The sequence below is a fragment of the Anolis carolinensis genome, chromosome 3 (assembly GCF_035594765.1).
Source record: "Anolis carolinensis isolate JA03-04 chromosome 3, rAnoCar3.1.pri, whole genome shotgun sequence".
Lineage (NCBI taxonomy): Eukaryota > Metazoa > Chordata > Lepidosauria > Squamata > Dactyloidae > Anolis > Anolis carolinensis.
Genome location: NC_085843.1, coordinates 287,893,772 through 287,921,628, shown reverse-complemented (window position 1 = coordinate 287,921,628; position 27,857 = coordinate 287,893,772). Strand labels below are relative to the sequence as shown.

The 27,857-nt window shown below is 45.5% G+C and overlaps 1 protein-coding gene across 1 annotated transcript in view; it reads left to right on the top strand.

The window, feature by feature from the left end:
- Nucleotides 1-27,857, top strand: part of LOC100557520 (probable cation-transporting ATPase 13A5) — a 55,326-nt gene that overhangs the window by 16,402 nt on the left and 11,067 nt on the right. The window contains exons 12-25 of the mRNA XM_062976949.1: nt 10-198; nt 1,546-1,607; nt 4,467-4,614; nt 5,610-5,696; nt 6,846-7,002; nt 8,460-8,577; nt 9,160-9,284; nt 9,469-9,697; nt 10,199-10,277; nt 10,361-10,440; nt 22,303-22,345; nt 23,054-23,163; nt 25,365-25,461; nt 27,266-27,335. Of these exons, the coding sequence (XP_062833019.1) occupies nt 10-198; nt 1,546-1,607; nt 4,467-4,614; nt 5,610-5,696; nt 6,846-7,002; nt 8,460-8,577; nt 9,160-9,284; nt 9,469-9,697; nt 10,199-10,277; nt 10,361-10,440; nt 22,303-22,345; nt 23,054-23,163; nt 25,365-25,461; nt 27,266-27,335 (1,594 nt within the window). The remainder of the gene's footprint in view (nt 1-9; nt 199-1,545; nt 1,608-4,466; nt 4,615-5,609; nt 5,697-6,845; nt 7,003-8,459; nt 8,578-9,159; nt 9,285-9,468; nt 9,698-10,198; nt 10,278-10,360; nt 10,441-22,302; nt 22,346-23,053; nt 23,164-25,364; nt 25,462-27,265; nt 27,336-27,857) is intronic.

Sequence of the window (27,857 nt, the reverse complement as noted above, 5' to 3'; positions counted from 1 at the left end):
CTTTCCCAGAGACCCGCGAGCCAGACGGCGCTGATGGCCTTGCTTCTGTTGAGCGGGGTGATTAATCCGGCCCTCCCGGCCGCCTTGACCACCGGTATTGTCTACGCCCAGTGGAGGCTGAAGAAGAGGAAGATCTTCTGCATCAGTCCTCAAAGGATCAACATCTGTGGGCAGATCAACCTGGTCTGCTTCGACAAGGTGCAGCAGAAGGAAGGGAACAAGACTGAGCAGAAGAGGAAGGCTGGGCTTCAAAAGATTAGAAGGGAAGAGGGATATCAGTTGAGCCCTTACTCGGGGAAACAATACTTTCTCCGTGTTGTCGAAGGCTTTCATGGCCGGGATCACAGGGTTGTTGTATGTCTTTCGGGCTGTGTGACCATGTTCCAGAAGTATTCTCTCCTGACGTTTCGCCCACATCTATGGCAGGCATCCTCAGAGGATGTGAGGTATGGAGAAACTAGGAAAGGAAAAAATATATATCGGTGGAGATATATACTACTATCATGTCAGACTACACAGAGAAGCCATTGAAATCTACAAGCATGTGGACAACTTCAACAGAAAGGAGGAAACCATAAAAATGAACAAAATCTGGCTACCAGTATTAAAAAACTCTAAAATCAGAACAGTAGATGGGAAGCAACACTCTGAAGGAAGAGGAGCCCCAAGGACGGCCCCTAAGGATTCCCCCAGGCAAGAGACAAAAACCTTTCCAATGCTAATTAGGGTGATTAACTGAAACATTAATGCTGGCTTCCCAGTGACAAAGGACTCTTGCCACACCCTGGACTCTCCACAGATATATATATTCCTTTCCTAGTTTATCCATACCTCACAACCTCTGCGGATGCCTCCCATAGATGTGGGCGAAACGTCAGGAGAGAATACTTCTGGAACATGGTCACACAGCCTGAAAGACATACAACAACCCTCCAATGCTTTCTCCATCGCTGCCTCCTCACCCGATCTGCTGTAAAAGGATGACCTTCCTTCCTTATAGGGGATTGGATGCTTAGCAAGCATATGGGAAAAATTCTGAATGCTCAAAGGAATTGCATAACTGGCAAGAATCAGGACCCCTTTGAGCACTGCAAAGTATTGATAGTCTTCTAGTTGTTATTAGCTGCCTGCAAGTTGACTTTAACTTATGGATGAAAGACCTTCAAGTCACTGTATCCTCAAGGAGCTCTTCTCAGGTCTTGAAGACTCTGAGCAACTATTAGAGCTCCTTGGTTGAGTCCATCACCTCCTCTTTTCCTCCCTCTCCTTTAGCAAGCATTAGCACCATTTCTAGAGGGTTTCCCATGATATGGCCAAATGCTCAGCATCCTGGCTTCTGCTTGCTCTGAGGGAAGTCAACTCCAGCCCCCACCAATATTTCCTCCCTTTCCTCCAAATGCTTGCCCTGCCTTCCTTCCCTCCCCATCCTTCTTGGTGGCACCCCGCCTGCCCATTAAGAAGTAAGTCTTTGCCATTAAGAAGTCCATCCCTGAGTTCAGGACCAGGCCCTTCTGACTCCATTATCTGTCTCTCCTCTGATTCCAGACTGGCACCTTGACAGAGGATGGGCTGAATCTCTTTGGCGTCGTCCCTTGCCAGGATGCAAGGTAAGATGTTGTGGGAGGGTCCAAACAGGACTACACTCATGCTGCATATCCCTGTGGTTTCTGCCTTCAAGTGTGGAGCAGCCTTGATCTCCTCTGGACCTACCAGAGATAGGGTTCAAGAGAGATCAGGACGCTTGAGGGTGTGGAATGGGTGAGCATTGAGGGCATGAATGGAGAGGAGAGGCATCCTACAATAGACTCAGAGACACAGATGCCCCCAATTTCCTAGTGTCATTGACAGCCAAAGAGGCAGGAGAAGACCAGCCAATGAGACCAAATCTCCAGCCACAAGGAGGCCATGCAGACAAAAGCCCCATCCATAACGCCAGCTTTGATGGTGACAACACACACCCATTTTGGCTTTTTCTTGAAATATTCTTCAATCTTGCCTTGGTTCATGGAATCATAGACTCATAGAGCTGGAAGAAACCTCATGTGTTGTGGCTCAGCCTCAGATTGACTTAGACTCTGATGAGGAAAGAGGGATTCAGGTTCCCAATCTCCCTGAAAGGCCTGTTGTGTTAGAAGATGAGGAGCAGAGAGTGCAGATTCAGGTTCCCGCAGAGAGGGCTGGAGTAGATGACCCTGAAGCCATCCAGGTGCATGGTGACATAAGAAGGGAAGAAGGGAGGATGGAAGATTCCCAGCCTAATAATGAGTCTCAGCGAAATAATGAGCAAACTGACCTTGAAGGGATGGGAGACTTAGATAGGGCTGAGCGTTTGGAATTCAGAGTTCGGCAAAAGAACCGCAAACAGAAGGGAGGTGAAGGGGCTGAGAAATGCTTTCATGTTTTGCAAAGATTATTAAAAGAGGTGCGTTTGGAGAAAACCTTTGTCAAAGCAACTTCCTTTCACCAGAGAAACAAGCTCTAGTTCTCCTGCTATGTCTTGGATTACCTTGCAGTCTATGTATTCATGTGCCTTGGATTTTGCCATGCTTCCGTTGGACCTTGTTTATTCCTTGTGAGTTCCTGATCTCTACTTCAAGATTATATTTTGTAATTGATTTTTGGATATTTTACTCTTGCTTTTTGAAGAACTTTTTACTATCTATCTTTAATTAACTAAAACACTTAAACCTGCTGTACAGTGTTGTGTGTCAGAGCAAGGTGAATCAAGGCTGAGGTGCGACATCATGGGCCATCCAGTCCAACCCCATTCTGCCAAGAAGCAGGAAAGTTGCATTCAAAGCACCCCTGACAGACAGCCATCCAGGTTCATTGTTGGACTTTGTGATTTTGCTTCCCCAGTCTTGTTGTGACGCTGGCTCTTATTTTGGAGAACTTTCATCCCTTTGTGTGCAAAACCAATATCTGAGACTGATCCTGGCTCTCTTTTCTGGCTGTTGCTCAACTGTGAAAAGGATCATCTTCTCCAGTCCACCTGTGAATGATTTAGGAAACAAAATGAGAGATTGGGGCAGAAGGTGGTGGACTCTCCCTCCTTGGAGACCTTCAAACAGGGCCTGGAGGGGCCTCTTCCTGGAGCGGTGCTTTAGATGTTCCTTCCTTCATGGCTGAAGCGGGTTGGACTAGATGGCCCTTGGGGTCCCCTCCAACAAACTATGGTTTTGAGAAAGGGGTTTTCTGTTATCTGTGAGACTAGCTGATTCATTAGATTTGAAATCAGACAAGAGCTACCAAGAATTCAGAAGGCAAAGGTTGAAGGAGTCAGATTTGCCCCTTGAACCAAAAATAGATGAAATGGAGACCGGCCAACAATTTTGGACAAGAAACTCTTGTTTGCCCAGATTTATGAGAACAGATTAAGAAACAGTGGCTGTTAATTGCTGGAAGGCAGATTTCTTTAATCCTTAGGAGAGACTGTTGTGCTGTCTAAGCAAAAACAAAACCCCAGAGGTACAGCTGTGGGCACAGGAGGCCAAGGGAGGCCTTTGGGTTGGTCTCCTTCCAGGAAGCCTGAGGAGAAGGGACCCAGTTGGGAAGGTTCCTTGGAGAATCAGAAAGGATTGGGGCCACAATTCTCCGTGGGTTGCTGATGGCTCCGAAAAGATCCTTCTTTGGTGCCAAAAGTCCTTTCTGGCCTCATCCAGTTCTGCCCAGAAAGAAATGAGCTGCATGAAACACCATTGGCAAAGGAGGCAGCACTTGTGCCATGTTGCCAAAGGCAAGAGCCAACAGAGTGATGCGGCAGCTAAAAAAACTCAATGTGATTCTAGGGTGCTTCACGTGGAGCATAGTATCTGAAGATTGAGGAAAAACATAGTCCTCCTCTCTTCTCCTGCTTTGGTCACCTGCAATGATAGAAATGTGTGCAGTTCTGGGCAAAGCAATTCCATACCGAGATGGACAAGATGGAAGGGCCACCAAAATGGCCAAAGATTTGGAAGCCATGAATCCCTCTGAGGAATGGCTGAAGGAGTTGGGGATGTTTTGCTTGGAGAAGAGAAGGTTGAGAGAAGGGCACTTGAGAGCCTCGTTCAAATGTTTGAAAGGACGCCACACTGAGAAGGCGGCACGCTTGTGTTTGTGGTAAAGCTCTCCAGGACGCAATGGATGGGAACTGCAGGAAAAGGGATTCCATCCAAGGTGCTTGATGGTGGAATATGCTGTTTCCTGGGAGACCCCAGTGGAGTCTCCTTCTCTGGAGGCTTTTAAGCAGAGGCTGGATGGCCATCTGTCAGGAGGGCTTGCAGTCTGACTGGATGGCCTTTGGGAGTCTACTTAGCTCTATGAGTCTATGATTCCTTTGGGGAAGCTTTGATTCTGTAGAGCACATCCCCAAAGCAGAATCTCAAGCAAGGCCTCCTGACTCTCCTCAAGCTAAAAGCTGTATCGCTTGATGCCTTTCCTCAGGGAAGGGACCAGTTGCTGACCACTGTTGTGTTGTCTTTCAGCTTCCGCCCGCTGCACAGCTTCTCCTCGGGCCTTCTGCCCTGGGGACCCCTGTGCCAAGCCATGGCCACCTGCCACTCGCTCCTCTTCCTGGAGGGGAGGATTCAGGGGGACCCCATGGACCTCAAGATGTTTGAAGGCACCGGATGGGTGAGCCTCCTATTATATCCCTCTCCTTTCCTTCCTCCCTTCTGGTCACTCGCTTCTAGCTGCCTCTCCATAAAAGGTCCTCTGCTGTTATCTGTAGATGGCTATCTTCCTCAGAGGCTTTTCATGTCAGCATTTTTCAGAAGCTGTGCAAATAAACACTGCTTGCCAAGTCATCCCTAGTAAAGGTTTATATCCAGCTGACAGTTTTAAGGCTATGCTTTTATATATATAGGGGTGCATCTACTCTGTAGCATTAATGTGGGTTGAGACCACTTTTAACTGCCATGGCTCGCAGGAGTAGTCGTTTTGCAAGATCTTGGGTCATCTCTGCCAAAGAGTGTCAGTGCCATACCAAATTACAAATTCCACGATTCCATAGGATGGAGCCATGGCAGTTGAAGTGATGTCAAACTGCTATGGGTGGCATTTATGTGACCATGCAGTTCTTTATGAGTCAGGTTGGATTGCATCTGTATTGTAGAATAAACACCATTGGTTGGGTCCACTTCAACATCCATGACTCAATTCTATGGAATAACAGTGTTTGTAGTTTTGTGAGGCTCCATCCCTCTTTGGCAGAGAAGGCTATAGATCTTGCAAAACTAGAATTCTCAAGAATGCATAGCATTGAGCCCTGACAGTTGAAATGACTTCAAATTACGGAGACTCTACAATGAAGATGCACCCTTAGTGAACATGGTTGATGCGGGAGTGAGTGAAATCACAAATGATGGCCACATCCACCTTCTGTTAATCTGTGATCAGGCCTCGGCCTCAAACACTCTCAAACACCTCAAGGCTAAGGATGTGAATCCAAAGGAAGGGCTTTCCCAGGAACTGAGTTCTGCACCCAGGTCTGTTGGGATCTGCTTCTTTTCTACTACCTTCACACGCAAAGCCTTGGGCTCTCCAGACTTCCCCAATATGTCATTGTTCTCTGCATGTTCCTTGGGACGCCTTCCACTCACATTGTGTCTCCAAACCCACTCCTGCAGGAGATGGAAGAATCTGGTTCAGGGGACCCAGAGAGTGGTGCGCCAAAGACATGCTCCGTGGTTAAACCAGGACCCAAGGCTTCCAAGGTAACGCCTCAATTTCTCTCTTTGAAGAACATGTAAGAAAAGACCATAGTGCAGAGTGGCTGAATGTGAAGAGAGACAAGGGTTAGGGTGCAGAGGTAAATCTCAGATGCGAGGCTGACTGAGTGACCCCATCTTGCCTCATGGTGTGAAGGTCCAGACCCCTTAAATAACTACAACCTTGGTAGAAGGCCAGTGTAATGAACTCAGGCAGGGGGGAATCTTTTGAAATCCCACCTCTTATACCAATTGCGGAGATGTGGAGATGGAGGTTGTTTTTAATTAATTAATTATTATATATTTAACTAGATCCGCTGCCACCAGTTATTAAAGATGTTTTTATTTAAAAGCTGCCACCAAATTATAGAGGTTTTATAATGCTGTCACCAAATTACAAAGGGGATCATCAATTCTTGCCACCACTATAGGAATACGTAGCCACTAGCTACTTAGAGAGGAGACTTTTATTTTTCTTCTTTCTTCTTGTTTATTCTTGATGTGTGTATGTATGACAGAGACTGAGATGTTTGAAGGAATAATAACACATTTATTTAGGCACAAGCTTGATGGTTACAATAACTTTTCTTCTTGTTTGAGGCACGTTACTGAACAGTAGCAAAACTATATTGAGGTGTTCCAAACTTCTTAAAATGTCACTTCTTTTTCCACTGGCTAAACCTGCAGTCACCCTGTGAATTTCAGTCACAGACTATCTGTTCCTAGTCAGGAAACAGACTACCTTAAAATAAGTCACCAAACTTATTTTAGACTTGACTCAAAATCCAACCTTTGAGCCACCCTGATTCTCGAACTGAAAACCAGTCCTAACTGCAATTCCTCCAATTACAGACTACCTTAAAATAAGTCACCAAACTTATTTTATCCCTGATCCCCTAACTTAGGATCAGGCTTCCCTGAGCTTCAACAGAGCCCACACTGAGTTTCCCTCCAAATTCTGCTCTCTCTTCAGCTAACCCAGTTGGCTCCGACCCCTTCTCCATGGCAACCAGCCTCTGAGTGCTGAGTAACTGAAATATTAACCCTTTTTTAAAACACAGTTAAACATGGCATCTGTAAATAAAAAATCACACTTCGTTACAGCTAGTTTAACAGGACCATGTCCTCACCCGCCTACTTCTCCTCCCTGTCCAGGCCCCGTTGGGAGGGATGGCCATCCTGCACCAGTTCCCCTTCTCCTCATCTCTGCTGCGGATGTCGGTCATCACCAAAGAGCTGGGAAAGGACACCCACGGACTCTACATGAAGGGAGCCCCCGAGACCGTGGCCAGCTTCTGTCAGCCAATGACCGGTAGGATGTGAAGTCTGTCTGAGGGTGTTCCTGGCCGAAGACAAGGAGGGAGGGAGAGGGAGAGAGCGGGTTGTTTCCCGATCTTAGAAATCCCAGCTCTGGGGTCAGCAGCAACATAAGTGCCCAGCCTGACTTCCTTGACATACAGATACAGGTGCTGTATAATGTGTCTTTTAATTAATTAATTAATTAATTTACAGTATTTATATTCCGCCATTCTCACCCTGAAGCGGACTCAGGGTGGATCAAAGAACGTGTATAGGCAGCAAACATTCAATGCCGTTTATAGACAGACAAGACAGACAAGAGAGACAATTGAATATAGATAGAGGTATATATAGGCTCTTCCCCATCCTCGGCTTCTTGGAGGCTTGTGCTCGATTCCAGCTACCAGGGTGAGTGTGTGTGTGTGCTGTCACTCCATCATTGTTCGTAATTTTCTCCTTTTTTTGATCTAATCACCAGCATTTCCTTATGGGTGCCTTCATACCTTCCTGCTTTTAAGTGATCCCTATTTATCTACTCACATTTTGCTTTCAAACCGCTAGGTAAGTGGAAGCTGGGCTAAAGATCAGAGTGTGGCACTTGCTTTAGAGTTGATTACTGCCTTTAATTAAATGTCTGGTACTGTTTCCTTATCCGGGCAGAGGCCAAAAGGGGGCGCTAGGCAGAGAAGGATAGTCCATTTTCTGGGGGAGGGGGGAGTTGAAGGAGGAAAACCATTTCCCCTGTTTTTGCTAGTTATTCCCCCTCCCCACTTCCCATTTCATAAATCAGGGTTGTGCCTATGACGGTGACATGGGTGGGGAGAATAACAGGAAAACGGGGGGAAATCGTTTTACTTCTTCAACCCCCCCCCCCGCAAATTGGACTACCCATCCCTCTCTAGCGCCCCCTTTTGGCCTCTTCCTGGAAAACAAGAACTGTACCAAATGTTTATAAAACTCTAAGCAAGGGCGGTTCAACTGTTAAGCGAGTTAGGCGGTTGCCAAAGGCGCCATCCTCTAGGTGGCGCAGTTGAGGCAACTCCACTCAGGCATGGCCTTCCTGCCTCCATGGCCTCCAACCAGGCCACCCTGCTGCCCCTTTAAGGACAGAGAAGCCATCCTGGCCTGTGCCTGAGGGCTGTCTCTTCCCCACCAGACACCTTCCCAAGGTGTCTAAAGGACTTGAATTCCTTTAGATTAGCCAGATATCCCTTTACTGCTGCTTTATCTATTCTGTGCTGCTTTTGCCCTACTGCACCCTCTTCTCCATCCTCCCCAAGTTGAGCCCTGTTTACCTTTTGGGAGAAAGAAGACTGAGGCAAAGAAGGGGTTGAGCAGTTCTGCCTTTTCTGAGTCCTCACTATTGTACACCCTCTCTCTGCAGTCCTGCTTTGGGGATGGTGCCTCCTCTGACTGCAGGGCCCATCTGCCCCTGACACCCAATGCCTCCTTCCCCATCTTCCCCTCCAGTGCCCTCCTCCTTCCAAGCGGAGCTGAAGTCCTTCACGGCCCAGGGCTTCCGGGTCATTGCCTTGGCCCACAAAGAGCTCTCTCTGGACGCAGCGGACAGCCTCAGGGACCTGGACAGGTAAGGCCTGGCATTAGCTACCAATAGCCCCTTGCAACCAGGTATCCATTAAAAACCAGCAAGAGAAACCAAAACAAAGGAAATCTGGTCAGAGGAATGGCTCAAGGGTGATGATGTGCAGAGTTTGAACCCCCTCTGCTGGTTCTATTCTGAACTTTAAGGTGTTGTCCAAGGTGCTGAGCCTGCTTTATGAATGGCCCCTTGGCCTAATAAAGATGTTTATTGATTGATTTATATGATTCATTGTATGTATACCCCGCCTTTCTCCTCACATGGGATCTGAGGTGGCTTACAATAATTTAGAATGTCAGAGGCTGAATGGGCATCTTTGGGGAGTGATCCAGTTGTGCAGAAAGGGGTTGGATAGTCTGGCCTCTAGGGCACTTCCAACTCTAGTGGGATATGGATTGTCACAAGATTCATTGGAGGTATTGAACTAGGGGCTGGATGGCCATTTGTCCAGAGTGATTTGATTGTCTTCCTGCCCAGCAAAAGGGAGTTGGATTGGATGGCCCTTGGGAGTCTCTTCCAAATGCAAGAGTCTATGAGTGTAGCATCCTTTTTGCTTCTGGTTCTTCCAAGGGACGAGGTGGAGTCCGGCCTGACCTTCCTGGGCCTCCTGGTCCTGGAGAACCGGCTGAAGGGCGAGACCCGGCCTGTCCTGGAGGAGCTCAGGGAGGCCCGCATCCGGACTGTCATGGTCACAGGTACCGCCGCTCCTCTTTTGCTCTGCTGCTTTCTTTTATGGTTCATCCATGCATTGAGAGTGGGCAGAACCAATGCTGTGGAGTTAAGGCCATTGTGACACAGCCAACACTCCCATCAGTCCCTTGAGGGCCAAGTGAAGCTCCCTTGAGACTCAGTCCCTGGGCTTCTCCTTCTCCTTTGCAGGCGACAACCTGGAGACGGCCATCACGGTGGGCAGGAACTCCGGCATGATCCCTTCAGGAGACAGAGTGATCCTGGTGGAAGCCAGTGATCCAGAGGATCCCCACCCGGCATCCGTTTCTTGGCAGGAGATGGAGGACACTCAGCCCTGCAAGGAGACAAAACAAGTGAGGCAGTCAGTTCTAAATTCTCCACAGAAATTTAGTCTGAGTGGGATTAATAGATCCATGGGGTGGAAGTAGCAAGTCCTGTCTTCCAGCCACCAAGAGGCTGTCTTCACCGTTGAATTAATGCAGTTTGGTCCCACTTTAACTTGAATGACTTAGTGCAATGGAATCCTGGGAGCCATAGTTTTGTATGGATTTGAGGTTTTCTCTATCAAAAAGTGCTGGTAACTCACTAAACTACATCTCCTAGGATTCTAAAGCATTGAGCCGTGGCAGTTGAAGTGTTACAAAACTGCATTTATTCTACAGTGTAGATGTGCTCCTGCCGGTCTTACATTTGTATTTTTTACATACATCCACATAATGATAAAGATATTAAAACAGATATAGATTGTCTGATGAAGGGTAAAGAGTGGAGCACCATGCCCTTTTCAGCACATGCGTTTCTTTTCCACTTTGCTGTGTACATTAACCTAGAATGGTTGTAAAAAGGTCTATAGGGGTAATGCATGGAAACTGTTTCCACCCAACTTCTAGGATCCCTGCATTACCATTTATGACAAAAGCAGCAGCAGTTTCCACTTTGCCATGAATGGGAAGACCTTTCAAGCACTCCAGAAATCCTTCAGCTCTTTGCTGACAAAGGTAAATGAGGGGCAAACTTGCTTGCAAATTGATTAATTGACAATTTTTTGAAAAATGAACTCTATTTGTTTTGCTTTCTGCAGATTCTTGTGAACGGGACGGTGTTTGCACGGATGTCTCCAGGGCAGAAGTCCAGCCTAGTGGAAGAGTTCCAGAAACTGGAGTAGGTGATTAGTGTCGCACCTCAGGAAAACTTCACCTTGCTAAAGACACCAGGATGCACACAGAATGTAGTCTTTTGTAGTTTATTAGGAAATAAGAAAAAGATAATAATAATAATAATAATAGAATCATAGAATCATAGAATCATAGAATAGTAGAGTTGGAAGAGACCTCAAGGGCCATCTAGTCCAACCCCCCGCTAAGAAGCAGGAAATCGCATTCAAAGCACCCCCGACAGATGGCCATCCAGCCTCTGCTTAAAAGCCTCCAAGGAAGGAGCCTCCACCACGGCCCCGGGGAGAGAGTTCCACTGCCGAACAGCCCTCACAGTGAGGAAGTTCTTCCTGATGTTCAGGTGGAATCTCCTTTCCTGTAGTTTGAAGCCCTTGTTCCCTTGCGTCCTAGTCTGCAGGGCAGCAGAAAACAAGCTCCTCCCTCCTCCCTATGACTTCCCCTCACATATTTGTACATGGCTATCATGTCTCCTCTCAGCCTTCTCTTCTGCAGGCTAAACATGCCCAGCTCTTTAAGCCTCTCCTCATAGGGCTTGTTCTCCAGACCCTTAATCATTTTAGTTGCCCTCCTCTGGACGCTTTCCAGCTTGTCAGCATCTCCCTTCATCTGCGGTGCCCAAAACTGGACACAGTATTCCAGGTGTGGTCTGACCAAGGCAGAATAGAGGGGGAGCATGACTTCCCTGGATCTAGACGTTATTCCCCTATTGATGCAGGCCAAAATCCCATTGGCTTTTTTAGCTGCCGCATCACATTGTAGGCTCATGTTTAACTTGTTCCCCACGAGGACTCCAAGATCTTTTTCGCACACACTGCTGTCAAGCCAGGCGTCCCCCATTCTGTATCTTTGATTTCCATTTTTTCTGCCGAAGTGAAGTATCTTGCATTTGTCCCTGTTGAACTTCATTTTGTTAGTTTCGGCCCATCTCTCTAGTCTGTCAAGATCGTTTTGAATTCTGCTCCTGTCTTCTGGAGTGTTAGCTATCCCTCCGAGTTTGGTGTCATCTGCAAACTTGATGATCGTGCCTTCTAACCCTTCGTCTAAGTCGTTAATAAAGATGTTGAACAGAACCGGGCCCAGGACGGAGCCCTGCGGCACTCCACTTGTCACTTCTTTCCATGATGAAGACGACGCATTGGTGAGAATCACCCTTTGGGTTCGTTCGCTTAGCCAATTACAGATCCACCTAACCGTAGTTTTGTCTAGCCCACATTTTACTAGTTTGTTTGCCAGAAGGTCGTGGGGGACTTTGTCGAAGGCCTTACTGAAATCTAGATATGCTACATCCACGGCATTCCCTGTATCGACCCAACTCGTAACTCTATCGAAAAAAGAGATCAGATTAGTCTGGCATGACTTGTTTTTGGTAAATCCGTGTTGACTATTAGCAATGACCGCATTTGTTTCTAAGTGTTTGCAGACCACTTCCTTAATGATCTTTTCCAGAATCTTGCCTGGTATTGATGTGAGGCTGACCGGACGGTAATTGTTTGGGTCGTTCTTTTTTCCCTTCTTGAAGATAGGGACCACATTCGCCCTCCTCCAATCTGCTGGGACTTCTCCTGTTCTCCAAGAACTCTCGAAGATGATTGCCAGTGGTTCTGAAATAACTTCCGCTAGTTCCTTCAATACTCTTGGATGTAGCTGATCTGGCCCTGGGGACTTGAATTCGTTTAGAGTGGCCAGGTGTTCCTGGACAACTTGTTTCCCTATTTGGGGTTGGATTTCCCCCAATCCTTCGTCCATTCCATGTTGCTGAGGTTGAAGATGGCTTTCTTTTTGTGAGAAGACCGAGGCAAAGAAGGCATTAAGCAGTTCTGCCTTTTCCCTATCCCCTGTCACCATCACCCCATCTACTCCTTGCAGTGGCCCTATCGCCTCCTTTTTCTTCCTTTTTCTACCAACATAAGCAAAAAAACCTTTTTTGTTGTTTTTTATGTCCCTGGCAAGCCTGAGCTCATTTTGCGCTTTAGCCTTGCGAACCTTTTCCCTACAGGAGTTGGCTATACGTTTGAATTCTTCTTTGGTGATTTCTCCCCTTTTCCACTTCTTGTGCATGTCACTTTTGAGCTTTAGCTCAGTTAGAAGTTCTTTGGACATCCATTCTGGCTTCTTTGCACTTGTCTTATTTTTCTTCTTTGTTGGCACTGTTTGCATTTGCGCCTTGAGTATTTCACTTTTGAAAAACTCCCATCCATCCTTAACTCCCTTGTTTTTTAATATCGGCGTCCATGGAATGCCGCTCAGTAATTCCTTCATTTTTTGGAAGTCAGCTCTCTTAAAGTCCAGAATGCGTGTTTGACTTGTCTTAGTTTCAGCATTCCTTTGTATTGCAAACTGCAGGAGCACATGGTCACTTGCCCCTAAGGATCCAACCACTTCAACTGTATTGATCAGGTCTTCCACATTTGTTAAGATTAGATCAAGAGTTGCTGATCCCCTTGTTGCCTCTTCTACCTTCTGGACCATAAAATTATCTGCAAGGCAAGTGAGGAATTTGTTGGACTTTGTACTCTTGGCTGAGTTTGTTTTCCAGCAGATATCGGGATAATTGAAATCGCCCATCTATATATATAAAAGAGTAATGGCATCAGGGCAGTGGACAAAACAACAAAAGTACAGGCCCCCCAACCTCAAAATTTGACAACACAACCCATCATCCACGGCACTAGGTTGATACAACAAAAAGAAAAGAAAAATAAAGTCCTAATTAGAGAGAGAGTAATAATTGTTTTTATCCAATTGCTGCCAGTTAGAGTGCTAAGCTCCGCCCACTTGGTTTCCTAGCAACCTACTCAGCTCACGGGACAGGCACAGTTAGGCCTCACTTAGGCATTTTCCATAGATTATCTGATTTTAACTGGATTAAATGGCAGTGTAGACTCAAGGCCCTTCCACACAGCTATATTACCCATTTATAATCTTATATTATCTGCTTTGAACTGGATTATCTTGAGTCCACACTGCCAGATAATTCACTTCAGTGTGCATTTTATACAGCTGTGTAGAAGGGGCCTCATATAATCCAGTTCTAAGCAGATATAAGATTATAAGTATACAGTAGAGTCTCACTTATCCAACATAAACAGGCCAGCAGAACGTTGGATAAGTGAATATGTTGGATAATAAGAAGAGATTCAGAAAAAGTCTATTAAACATCAAATTAGGTAATGATTATACAAATTAAGCACCAAATATCATGTTATACAACAAATCTGACAGGAAAAGTAGTTCAATACTCAGTAATGCTATGTTGTAATTATTGTATTTACAAATTTAGCACCAAAATATCACAATGAATTTAAAACACTGACTACAAAACATTGACTACTAAAAGGCAGACTGCGTTGGATAATCCAGAACTTTGGATAAGCGAATGTTGGATAAGTGAGATTCTACTGTAATATGAAATAATTACTGTGGTAATCCAGAACAACCCAATTCTGCCATGGAGGACACAATCCAAGCATGCCCAACAGATGGCCACCCAGCCTCTCAATAATAATAATAATAAGAATAAGAATATTGTACAATCCTAAGGTTAGCAGATACCCCTAAGGATCATCCAGTTCAACTTCCTTATATCATGCAGGAGGACACAATCCAACCACTCCTGACAGATGGCCATCCAATATCTGCACAATAATAACACACATCGAATCATAGCATCAGACAGTTAGGAGACACACCTAAAGGCCATCCACTCCAACTCAACTCTGCCATGGAGGACACAATCCAAGCACTCCCAACAGATGGCCACCCAGCCTCTCAATACTAATACTACTACTAATAATAATAATAACAACATCATACAATCCTAAGGTTTGGAGTTACCCCTAAGGGTCATCCAGATCAACTTCCTTCTACCATGCAGGAGGACACAATCCAAGCACTCCTGACAGATGGCCATCCAGCCTCTACATAATAATGGTGATGAAGAAGATGATGATGATGATGATGATAATAATAATAATAATAATAATAATAATAATAATAATAATAATAATAATAAAAGCATAGAATCCAAGAGTTTGGAGAGACTCCTAGGGGCCATCCAGCCCAACCCTTTCTACTATGCAGCTGGACACAACCCAAGCTTTCACAACACATGGACAACGTATAAATACTATACAATACTAAAGGTAAAGGTAAAGGTTTCCCCTGATGTTAAGTCCAGTCATGTCTGACTCTGGGGCCTGGTGCTCATCTCCATTTCTAAGCCGAAGAGCCGGCGTTGTCCGTAGACACCTCTAAGGTCATGTGGCCGGCATGACTGCATGGAGTGCCCTTACTTTCCCGCCGGAGCGGTACCTATTAATCTACTCACATTTGCATGTTTTTGAACTGTTAGGTTGGCAGGAGCTGGAGCTAACAGCAGCCGCTCACGCCGCTCCCGGGGTTTGAACCAGGGACCTTTTGGTCTCCAGCTCAGTGCTTTAACGCACTTCGCCACCGGGGCTCCTTATACAATACTACACAGGGACATAGACCCCCTCTATCCTCACCACTTTCACAGTACACAAACAACCAAATGCATACTAAACATAAAGACAACCATACAACAGACATTCAATACCACCACTACCTCAACAAGTTCTCACCAACACCACCAGACAACGCCACAGCAACGCGTGGCCGGGCACAGCTAGTGACTACTATATCTCTTCTTTGTGCCTGTTTGGTCAGCTGTTGACAGAAGGCTTCATCAAGTCCTTCATCCTGACTCGGAGGTCTGTAGTAGACACCCACGACAAGATCTTTTTGAGTCCCGGTTCCCTTGATTCTTATCCAGATGCTTTCAAGCTGGTTTCCCGGATTACAGTCTTGCATTTCTTCTGCAACGTAACTGTTTTTGACATATAAAGCTACTCCCCCTCCTCTCCCCTTTGTTCTATTTATGTGAAAGAGGTTATAGCCCTCAATGGTTAAATTCCAGTGATGGGAGTCATCCCACCAGGTTTCAGTGATGCCTATGACATCGTATGTGTGGTGCTGTGCTAGGAGTTGGAGTTCGTCTTGCTTATTTCCCATGCTCTGAGCATTAGTGTAAAGACATGTAAGCCCCTGTGACCTCCCCTCGAACTGTTTATTTGGGATTATTGTGCTCTCTGTACTTGGTCCTTGCTGTGTTTGTGCAGCCCTCCGTTTAGCCTTTCGGTGGTTCCCTGTGGTCGTGGGTAATATAGTGTTCGCCAGGCTGTTGTTCCCCTCCCCCAGTGGATCTAGTTTAAAGTGCGCCTGATGAGGTTTGTGAGTCTGTGTGCAAAAAGATGTTTTCCTACTTGTGTGAGATGCACCCCATCGCTTGCCAGTAGTCCATCCTCTTGGAAGAGTAGACCATGGTCAAGGAAGCCAAAATGCTCCTCTTGACACCATTTTCTGAGCCAGTTATTGACCTGTACTATTTTTCCGGCCCTTGTAGAGCCATGTCCTACAACGGGGAGGAGGGATGAAAAGATCACATGTACATTATACAGTTTTAGCTTTGTTCCCAGAGCTCGAAAATCATTTGTGATCTTTTGAAAAGTATGCCTAGCGGTGTCATTGGTACCTACATGAATCAACATAAGGTGGGGAGGGTGATGGGGCTTTAGGAGCCTGCTGAGCCTCTGAGTGATATGGTGTATTTTTGCCCCCGGGAGGCAGCATGTTTCTCGAGCCATCCCATCCGGTCTGGAAATGATGGCTTCCGTTCCTCTAAGGAGGGAGTCACCTACTACCAAGACCTGTTTCCTTTGAGGATTGACAGGGTCCCTTTTGTGCAAGACAGTGTGTATGTCCCCTGAAGAGTGTTCCTGTTGAAGTGAATCATGTAGGTGTAAAGTGTTGTCCTCCTCCTCAACATCCCCAGTGCATTCATCAATGACAATCCATTGAGATACATCCGAGAGCCCATTACTCTCCCAAGGATGTTCCTGTTGCTCCTGGTCTATGATTGGGGATGGAGCATTTGCATAATTACATAAGTGTGACTGTGGTGATGCACTGTCCCTGTCAGGGCTATCCCCTGCGCATTGATCCAGGATGGTCCACTGAGTGGTATCTAAGAAACTGTGGTCCTCCACAAGATGTGTTTCCTGATTGTATGTTAATGATGTAAGAATTTCAAATCTGTTGTGTAAATGCAGCTGAGCAGAGGAGTTCTGTGGAGGCTGCCTGGTCCTGCGTCTCCTTCTATGGGTGACCTCCTTCCAAGCCTGAGGGTTGTCTACCTTTGAGTTGATCTCCCCATAAGGTTCCTGATCATGGTCTTGGTGGTGTTGGTGTGATGCAGGCTGCTGATCTACAGCAGCGTGTTGTGCAGTGTCCAAGAAGAGCTCGAGTGCCTGAATGTCCTTAAGGGTCTTAATACGGTGCTCGAGCTGTTGGATCCTCTGCTCCATCAGAGTCATCTGTTTGCATTTGGAGCAGATGTAGTTGTCTAGTTTTTGTGTGAAAAAGCGGAACATGCCACAGCTGGTGCATGTGATGGGAATGTTTTGCTTTTGTTGCATCTCTTGGTGAGCGTGGTGGCCAAGTGGAATCTTTGTACAGTTAAGTAATATGCACGCACTTTATGTGCAGACTGCAACAAACCACGTCTTTGTGTATTTGTTTATGTTGCTTTGTTTCCTGTATGTACTGCAAAGGATAGTTAGTAAAGGTGCCTTTTTCAAATAAAGCTTTCCCAGAAACTCAATTAACAGGGGACAATGCCTGCTGTCAATCAACTTAAGTACCTGGCTCTCTTTCAACACAACAGTCACACAACAGTTAGACTTTGACCACAGGAGCCAAGCCCAAACTCAGTTTAAAATCTTAGCCAAATCTTAGCCAAATCCTACCTGAAGCCAGGGAGCAAAAATGTCCTCCTGCTTCCTCTGCTTCTGCGAGAACCAACTGCCCTTCTGGGATCAGGCTCTGGCAGAAACTCACACTGGCAAATAAAGCTTTCCCAGAAACTCAATTAACAGGGGACAATGCCTGCTGTCAATCAACTTAAGTACCTGGCTCTCTTTCAACACAACAGTCACACAACAGTTAGACTTTGACCACAGGAGCCAAGCCCAAACTCAGTTTAAAATCTTAGCCAAATCTTAGCCAAATCCTACCTGAAGCCAGGGAGCAAAAATGTCCTCCTGCTTCCTCTGCTTCTGCGAGAACCAACTGCCCTTCTGGGATCAGGCTCTGGCAGAAACTCACACTGGCAAATAAAGCTTTCCCAGAAACTCAATTAACAGGGGACAATGCCTGCTGTCAATCACTTAAGTACCTGGCTCTCTTTCAACACAACAGTCACACAACAGTTAGACTTTGACCACAGGAGCCAAGCCCAAACTCAGTTTAAAATCTTAGCCAAATCTTAGCCAAATCCTACCTGAAGCCAGGGAGCAAAAATGTCCTCCTGCTTCCTCTGCTTCTGCGAGAACCAACTGCCCTTCTGGGATCAGGCTCTGGCAGAAACTCACACTGGCAAATAAAGCTTTCCCAGAAACTCAATTAACAGGGGACAATGCCTGCTGTCAATCAACTTAAGTACCTGGCTCTCTTTCAACACAACAGTCACACAACAGTTAGACTTTGACCACAGGAGCCAAGCCCAAACTCAGTTTAAAATCTTAGCCAAATCTTAGCCAAATCCTACCTTAAGCCAGGGAGCAAAAATGTCCTCCTGCTTCCTCTGCTTCTGCGAGAACCAACTGCCCTTCTGGGATCAGGCTCTGGCAGAAACTCACACTGGCAAATAAAGCTTTCCCAGAAACTCAATTAACAGGGGACAATGCCTGCTGTCAATCAACTTAAGTACCTGGCTCTCTTTCAACACAACAGTCACACAACAGTTAGACTTTGACCACAGGAGCCAAGCCCAAACTCAGTTTAAAATCTTAGCCAAATCTTAGCCAAATCCTACCTGAAGCCAGGGAGCAAAAATGTCCTCCTGCTTCCTCTGCTTCTGCGAGAACCAACTGCCCTTCTGGGATCAGGCTCTGGCAGAAACTCACACTGGCAAATAAAGCTTTCCCAGAAACTCAATTAACAGGGGACAATGCCTGCTGTCAATCAACTTAAGTACCTGGCTCTCTTTCAACACAACAGTCACACAACAGTTAGACTTTGACCACAGGAGCCAAGCCCAAACTCAGTTTAAAATCTTAGCCAAATCTTAGCCAAATCCTACCTGAAGCCAGGGAGCAAAAATGTCCTCCTGCTTCCTCTGCTTCTGCGAGAACCAACTGCCCTTCTGGGATCAGGCTCTGGCAGAAACTCACACTCATAATAATAATAATAATAATACTTTATTTTTCTATCCTGCCACCATCTCCCCGAAGGGACTCAGGGCAGCTAACATGGGGCGATGCCCAAAACAAAACAGAATAAAGCAGTTACAATGAATATCAAAACAAAACAGTAATAACATAAATCAAATAAAATAAACAATTTAAACATTCAAAAAATACAATAAAACACATAAAATCAGAACGAATCTATATATATAAAAGAGTGATGGCATCGCGGCACCGAGCAAAACAACTAAACTACGGGCCCCCCAACCTTGAAATTGGACAACACAACCCATCATCCATGCCTATAGGTTGATACAATAAAAAATCCCGTCCAAATCCTCCATGGGACCTTAAAACCCCAGCCGTCAGCCTGGCTGGAAGGCCCCATGGTGGTCGGAGGAGGAGGGGCCTCCACGCGATTGGGCCGCGGAGTAAACATTGTCAGGCCGTGGCGGGGCCCCACCAGGCATGGAACAACACCCCCCCAAGCGCCACCTCCTCCATGCGCCATAGGCCGGAGGGAGCCCCCCCCTGACCCACCTCAGCCCCCTGAGGCCGCGAGGCCCCAAGGTTTCTTTTCTTTTTCTTTTTCTTTTTGGGATGTGGAGGCCTGCAGAGCCGAAGGCAGGGGGGGCTTCCAGAAAGGCTCCCCCTCCCCACGAAGACCATCGCAGCCTCCTCCGTGCCCCGCAGGCCTCGGGGCGGCCCCGGCCACGAGAGAGCCGGAGCCCGAACCTTCCCCCCCCCAAGATCCACCTCCGCCTCCCGCCAGGCCGGAGGGAGGCCGCAAGGACCAAGGTTTCCTTTCTTTTAACTCTTTTCTTTTGGAGATAAATGCCTCAAGGCCAGGAAGCGCCCTGGCCCCAAGGAGGGAGGCCCCCAGGCCGCAATGTTTGGGTTTAGGTTTTTTTTAGATGGAGGCCTCTCAATTCCAGAAAGGAAACAACTGGGCCACCTAACATCTCCCAACAAAGGATTCCCCCAGGCAGGAAGCAACAATATAATCTCTAAAATCAGGACATTACATAAAGAAAACACTCTGAAAATGGGTATTCCAGAAAGGAAACCAACAGGGCCAGCTAACATCTCCCAACAAAGGATTCCCCCAGGCAGGAAGCAACAATATAATCTCTAAAATCAGGACATTACATAAAGAAAACACTCTGAAAATGGGTATTCCAGACAGGAAACCAACAGGGCCAGCTAACATCTCCCAACAAAGGATTCCCCCAGGCAGGAAGCAACAATATAATCTCTAAAATCAGGACATTACATAAAGAAAACACTCTGAAAATGGGAATTCCAGACAGGAAACCAACAGGGCCAGCTAACACCTCCCAACAAAGAATTCCCCCAGGCAGGAAACAACCAGGCTTCCAAACAGCAAGGCTATTCAGTGCTGTTCACCCTAACCAAGTCAGATCTGACCATGGTGGTCCATGCCTTAGTTACCTCTAGACTGGATTACTGCAATGTGCTCTACGTGGGGCTGCCTTTGAAGACGGCTCGGAAACTACAACTAGTACAACGATCGGCAGCCAGGTTTCTAACTGGGGCAGATTACAGGGCGCGCTCAACGCCGCTGTTTAAAGAGCTCCACTGGCTGCCATTTATTTTCCAAGCCCAATTCAAGGTGCAGGTTATCACCTACAAAGCCCTTAACGGTTTGGGACCCACCTACCTTCGAGACCGCATTTCCCCCTGTGAACCCGCACGACCTCTTCGCTCATCGGGGGAGGCCCTCCTCTCGCTTCCACCAACTTCGCAGTTGCGGTTGGTGGGGACGAGGGAGAGGGCCTTCTCCGCCGTGGCCCCCATCCCGGCTGTGGAACTCGCTCCCCAGGGAGATTAGGCAGGCCCCTACCCTACTCTCTTTCAGGAAGAGCCTGAAAACTTGGCTATTCCAGAAGGCCTTCGTTGACTGATCCTTGTGGGATCATGTTATTTACCTATTAAGCAGTAGACCCTCTGGATTGTTTTTAGGATTCATTCAGCACTTTAAGTATTACACCTGCTGCATAATTATCCCTCCCTGATAACTTGATATTGCTTTGCACCTTGGCCTGGATCTTTTGACTCAAATCGGGATTTTAATATTATTGTGTATATTGACTTTTATGACTGTTTTTAATCATGTTGAAGTTTTACTGCTCGGTTTAATGTTTTATCTGATTTGTGCTGTCGTGTCTGGGCATGGCCCCATGTAAGCCGCCCCGAGTCCCTCCGGGGAGATGGGGCGGGATATAAGAATAAAATTATTATTATTATTATTATTATTATTATTATTATTATTATTATAACCAAGCAAGATTTCCCCTTCATAGTACACCCTCAGGGTTTCAAGCCATGAGGCTACTTCGTCTCATTCAGCCTGCCCAAGAAAGAATGCCCCTATGTAGAAAGCAGTCAGTCTTTGAAACAGCGAGGCTATTCAGTGCCATTCAAATTGGCTAAAAAACCATTTCCCTACAACGCAAATACCCAGCCTTCCAAGCAGGAAACCTATTCCATTGTATTCCAGCTCACCAAACAACGATTCACGTAAGGAGAAAACACCCAGACTTTAAGACTGCAAGGCTATTCACTGCTATTCCAACTGCTCAACAAATGATTCCCATCAGCCACAGCAATGCGTGGCCGGGCACAGCTAGTGAGTAATAAATGAGAAAAGATAGTTCATAAAAGGTAAAAATTCAGTTCCAAAAGATAGTTACAAAAACAAGTCTGTAAGCAACAAATCCATAGAAACAATAGGCATGAAACAAGGTCCTTTCCAAAGAAGCCAAAGACCCAGCCACGAGAATACATCCAGGCTACAAAGGAATGCAGGAAAGCAGACTTGGTTCTTGATCCAAGTGAGGAAATTGCTTTGACAAAGATTTTCCTCTCAGAAGACTGTTTTAACAGCATGACATGAAGGCATTTCTTTGCCCTTTGACCTCCCTCTTATTTGCTATTTGGAGGCTTCTGCACAACTCCCGAAATTCCAGCCGACTAGCCTGATCGAGAGAAGCGGCCTCATCCTCAAGGCCACTGAGCTCATTAGTGTTATCAGGCTGAGGCTGGGAGCTGCTCTCCCTTTCTGCTTCTTGCACCTGAAAACCATCATCAGAAACAACATCATTTCTTCCTGTGGGAAAACCTCCCTGCTCTTCATCTCCCACAGCAGGAACACTCTGCACCTGAATCCCATAATTCCCATCAGAGTCATCTTGAAACACATCCTGAACCTGAATCCCATCCTTATGCACTTGCACCCCAGAATCCTCATCAAAGTCACAGAAAGGCTGAGTCACAACAATTAAGTCCCAAGATAGAGAGAAAAGGTGGGACGTATTTATCCAAAAGCCCCAGAATGGATTTTTGAAGGGAGGGAGATACCTGCTAGATGACAATTTCGATTATAGTTTGAGAAATTTCAGATTTGGAAACGTGTTTATAGAGCATGAAATACACAGCGAACTCCGAATCAAATAAATGTGTCAACCACAAAGGCTCTATGTCTGTATTTTGCACACAAATGATCCTATTGTGTGTTATTTTATGTGACGGGCTATTAAGTAATGTCCTCTCCTGTCTTCCAGTTACTATGTGGGGATGTGTGGAGACGGAGCCAACGACTGTGGGGTAAGACACGGTGACACACCATCTGGCTCTTCCTACTTTTCAATGTTTTGTGCTCGAGAGCTCCAGTTTCCATGAGAACTAAAACTTTCAGCTGTTGAGGCAAAGCAGTGGAAGATGCCCTGAGTCCCTTTGGGGAGAGAGAGCAGATTAAAAATAAAGTATTGTTATTATAAGCATTACTGTTTGGGAGTTACAATATGCCACCTTCCAGGGTTAACCCTTTGCTCCCAAACAGAGACGGGAAAGCCTCTTGTTTTCCATGGTGGCTCCCATTGGTCATGCCGACTGGGACACCTGAACACCCAAATGTAAGACCTGAGAGGCTGACCTTGCACCAATTTCCAGTTCATTTCTCTTCTTCTGAGGCTGGGAGATGGGAGACACGGATTTCCATTTGTTCTTCTCATTCACAGACATAATGAAGAGGTCTCATGCCCCATTGATGGGGACATACAGCCCTGTTAGTTAGAAATAGTTTGTGAAACAAGAATTGCCCACACTAGCCCTGCATGCAGTTTTGTGGAGCAGCCTTGGTTTCCTGGGATTGTACCTCCACGGGCATAATACCGTGACACTCGGCCTAAAGACTCCATTTCCAAAACTTCCAAAAGATTGGAGCTCTCTTTCCCTGAACGTGTCCTCTTTTGACTTGCAGTGATGAAGAATTCCTCCTCCTCCTCTCCAAATAGTTTTGCTTCCTTCCCCCAGGCTTTGAAGATGGCTCATGCGGGGATCTCCCTCTCGGAGCAGGAGGCCTCCGTGGCCTCGCCCTTCACCTCCCAGACCCCCAACATCCAGTGCGTTCCAGAACTCATCCGGTATGTCATGTCCCATCCAGGATCACTTTGGTGGTGCTTGTTCCTCCTTCCTCTTCATGGAACACACTCACATGTTTCAAACTGCATGTACATTTATTTATTTATTTATTTATTTATTTATTTATTTATTTATTTATTTACAGTATTTATATTCCGCCCTTCTCACCCCGAAGGGGACTCAGGGCGGATTACAATGAACACATATATGGCAAACATTCAATGCCAACAGACAAACAACATACATTAGACAGACTCAGAGGCATTTTTAACATTTTTCCAGCTTCACGATTCCGGCCACAGGGGGAGCTGTTGCTTCACCGTCCAGTAGTGGCTGTACTTCCTCATTCCTTTCCTCGTGTTTTGCTGGCAGTTTTATGGTGTTGTAAATTAGCCTCCCGCATAAAGCGTCCCTAAATTTCCCTAATTGACAGATGCAACTGTCTTTCGGGGCTGCATAGGTCAACAGCAAGCTGGGGCTATTAATGGTCAGAGGCTTAACCCGACCCGGGCTTCGAACTCATGAACTCTTGGTCAGTAGTGATTTATAGCAGCTGGTTACTAGCCAGCTGCGCCACAGCCCATGTTGTATTTTAATGTGTTGCTGGTCCTCAATCAATGGGGAGAACATGGTAAGCAGCAATAATAATAATAATAATAATAATAATAATAATAATAATAATAACAACAACAACAACAATGCTTTTTCTGTAGTCTGGAATTCCATCTGTTGGAAGTGCTTTGATGGCTGGGAATCAGAAAGGAGATGGGACTATATAGCACAGTGTTCCTCATGTGGCTGGGGCGTAAATTACTATATTATATTATATTAAACTAGATACAGTTGAGTCTCACTTATCCAAGCTAAACGGGCTGGCAGAAGCTTGGATAAGCAAATATCTTGGATAATAAGGAGAGATTAAGGAAAAGCCTATTAAACATCAAATTAAGTTATGATTTTACAAATTAAGCACCAAAACATCATGTTATACAACAAATTTGACAGAAAAAGTAGTTCAGTCTGCAGTAATGTTATGCTGTAATTACTGTATTTACAATTTAGCACCAAAAATATCATGATATATTGAAAACATTGACTGCAAAAATGGCATGGATAATCCAGAAACTTGGATACACGAGGCTTGGATAAGTGAGACTCTACTGTATCATGATTTTTGTTCCTGGGCTATAAATGTCATTTCCTAATTGGTTTTATCATAATAATCATCTGCTTTCCAATGCTGATGCATTCTGGGAAATATGGTTTAGGGCAGGGCTTTTTGAATTCTGTGGTATAGGGCTCCTCCCTTCCCAGACTACATTTCCCAGAGTTCTGTGCTTTTCCCAGAAAACACTGCTCCCTCCGTTCCCCTCTCCTAATGGTGAGAGAGAGGCCATTGATTTACAGAAGAAAGGCAAGACAGGCACAAAGGCAGCCTTTTTGGCTTTGCTTTTTGAGCTTTACTTGCACTGAATATGTAACTGACTTTGGAAGCCTTCCGAGATTTACAAAAATACAACGAAAAAGTATGGGATAAGTTTCAATTTCTTAATTTTTGGCGTGGACCGTAAGTGCGTATCGGATATTGCCTTGTAAGTACAAATCATACAAAACTGATCCGACATATGATGCTTTCTGATTTTTTGCACATGCTTAATGTCTACTACGTAGAAATCGCACATCCTGTACATTATCCCATGCCCTGTCTCCATTACTGCAGCGGGCACTTATTTTATGTCAATGCTTACAACCTGACCATGGTGCCAGTAATTTACCGCCACGGTTAGAAGACTGCAGCTTGATTGAGTCTGAATTGATGTTTTATATGCTGCATGCATTTTATTTTATTGTATTTTATATTGTGTTCACTTTTATGTTGCTTTTGTGGTGTCTGTAAGCCACCCTGAGTCCCTTCGGGGAGATGGTGGAGGGGTAGAGGAATAAAGTTGTTGTTGTTGTTGTTGTTGTTGTTGGTTATTTATTGCTACTACTACTACAGCCATCCTCCCTCTCCCTTCCTGGGGGGACTTTGAGGTCTGGAGCCTAGCCATTTGTCTCCAAAGCACAGGTGTTTGCCTTGCACCCTGTTCTGGGCCAAGGCTCTTCTCTGGGTGGCAGGAATGGGCTGAAGCCTTCTCCCCGTGGAGCCTCTTTGTGATGGTCACTGCCAACATTTCATGGCTTGTCTCCTTCCCCCTCGCAGGGAAGGTCGTGCCTCCCTCATCTCCTCCTTTGCGGTGTTCAAATACCTGATCCTCTATGGCATGACTCTCTTCCTCGGCTGTGCTTTGCTTTACTGGGTATGTATTTAGAAACAGAACGGATGGTATGTCTCAAGGAAGGTGCGCATGAATTGTAGTCATCACAAGCTGGAGAGAAGCCTACAAGCCACAGAGCTTCCCCTCCTGTGAAGTCAACACACCTTTGCCCCTCTGCTCCTTTCGGGAGATGGTCCTGGAAGGCTTTTAGGATGCTCCTGGATAAACACAGATGTCTATTCTAAACAATGTAATGAGCTATACAAAACACAATAATGGTTCAAAACATAAGTAGTACACAATATGTATATTAGAGCATCATATATATATTACAGTCACAAAATCAATGCTCAGTCCTATGGTATATAACACAAAAGTATCTAACTCAGTATTATAAATCAAACAAAATGATATAAGTCTCTGCAGTCCTAAAAGGATTTGATTGGCTTAAAGGCAAACCAATTCAGAGTCTCTTTTCCTTTTATTTTTTATTTCCATTAAGAATACTTGAAGCAGAGCCATCAATAAAGAAATTATAAAGCATTTGCCACTTACCAGAAGAAGGGTTACCGAAACTGGGATAAAACCCGGGAACCAGTTGTAAACGGCTATATTACCACCTACTCCAGGCAGTAACCACCTACTCAGGATCTACATCAGCACTGATTCTGTCTCCTTGGCTTTACTATTGATTCTAAACCTGTGGAGTCCTGAGGAATCCTTCCAGAACTGCAGAGACTCTGAATCGGTTTGCCTTTAAGCCAATCTAATCCTTTTAGGACTGCAGAGACTAATAATAATAATAATAATAATAATAATAATAATAATAATAATAATAATAATAATAAATGCAGTAAAATAATAAATTTAATAATAAATAGAGTAAAATAATAAATGTATTAATAATAATAAAAATAGATTAAAATAAATGTCAAAGTAACAACAATCATAGAATCATATTATCATAGAATCGTAGAGTTGGAAGAGACCTCACGGGCCATCCAGCCTAACCCCCTGCAAGAAGCAGGAAAATAAGAGTAAAATAACAAATGTAATAATAATAGTTAATAGAGTAAAATAATAAATGTAACAATACCAATAATAATAGAGAAAAATAATAAATATACCATATATACTTGAGTATAAGCCGCCCTGAATATAAGCCCACCAGGATCCTCACCCTAGTATAAGCCAAGGAGGTTTTTTTTCAGTTCTAAAAAAGGGCTGAAAAACTAGGCTTATACTCGAGTATATACAGTAGTTAAATTAGCCTCCTGCATAAGCGGTACCTAAATTCCTACTTGACAGATGCAACTGTCTTTCGGCTGCATAGGTCAACAGCAAGCTAGACTATTAATCATCGAGAACTTCCTCCAACCCAGGCTGGCTTCGAAGTCATGACCTCTCGGTCAATGGTAATTTATTGCAGCTGGCTACTGACCAGCTGAGCCACAGCCCAGCCTTCAATGTCTTCAAAGCCTTTATCTTATCTCCACTATAAATAAAAAGGTGTTTTACTGGGACTGCATCTGGAGATAGAGAGATACAGTTGGGCAAGAAGTGAACCTAGGGTGCAGAGGGATCTGTGAGAATGGGTTTGGGAATGGCAGAGGTGAAGATGTCCTCAGGACATCACTCCAGGGGAGTAAAGGACGGTCAGCTGCAGTGGTCTGGGTGTTGGACCTGGGTTTGAATCCCTGCTCTCCATGGAATCATCTTGATAAATAACCTTGAGCAAGCCACACGCTCTGCCATATTGGGGTCTTTTGGACGGGGTCATTTGTCTCGTGTATGTTAATGCAAACACCACCTAAAAATCTCCCTCTGACGCCTTTTCTTCTTTCAGCAAATGCAGATCTTTGGGAATTATCAGTTCCTCCTGCAAGATGGTGTTGCCATGGCTGCCTGCCTGTCAAGTAAGCAGCCCCTTCATTGCCATATCAGTCCCCATTCCTCTCCCCATATCCCCGTGGGTCTCGGAGCAAGCGATGGGCCAAACCACACTTGCAAGGTGCTCACATTCCTGGCAGACTTGGCACAGCCCCTTGTTTGCAGGGAGAGCTTCCCTGAACAAAACCAGGTTCAGGATCAAGGTGGGCTTGGCCTTTGGGGCAGGAGGGTCCTTGGCGCAAGGGTGCTGAAAGGGTGTCAGAAAGAGCTCACAGACAGCTTTGCCTGCATGATGTAGTTTGAGACAGTTGGGGTCCAGAAAATGAACATTGCTTGCAGAAGAAGATTAAATCAAGAGAAAAATTACTTTCTATATGCGTCATCTCCATCATTTTTTCTGTACCAATTGTTGTGGTAATCTCTGAGCAGTTAGACTCAATTTAACCCTCTCTGGGGGAAGTTCCACCAAAAATCAGCAGAGTAGCAAAAGCAAAGCTTTCAAATGCAGCAGTTACTTACACGGGGCGAGCAAAGAGAAGCCTTTGTCT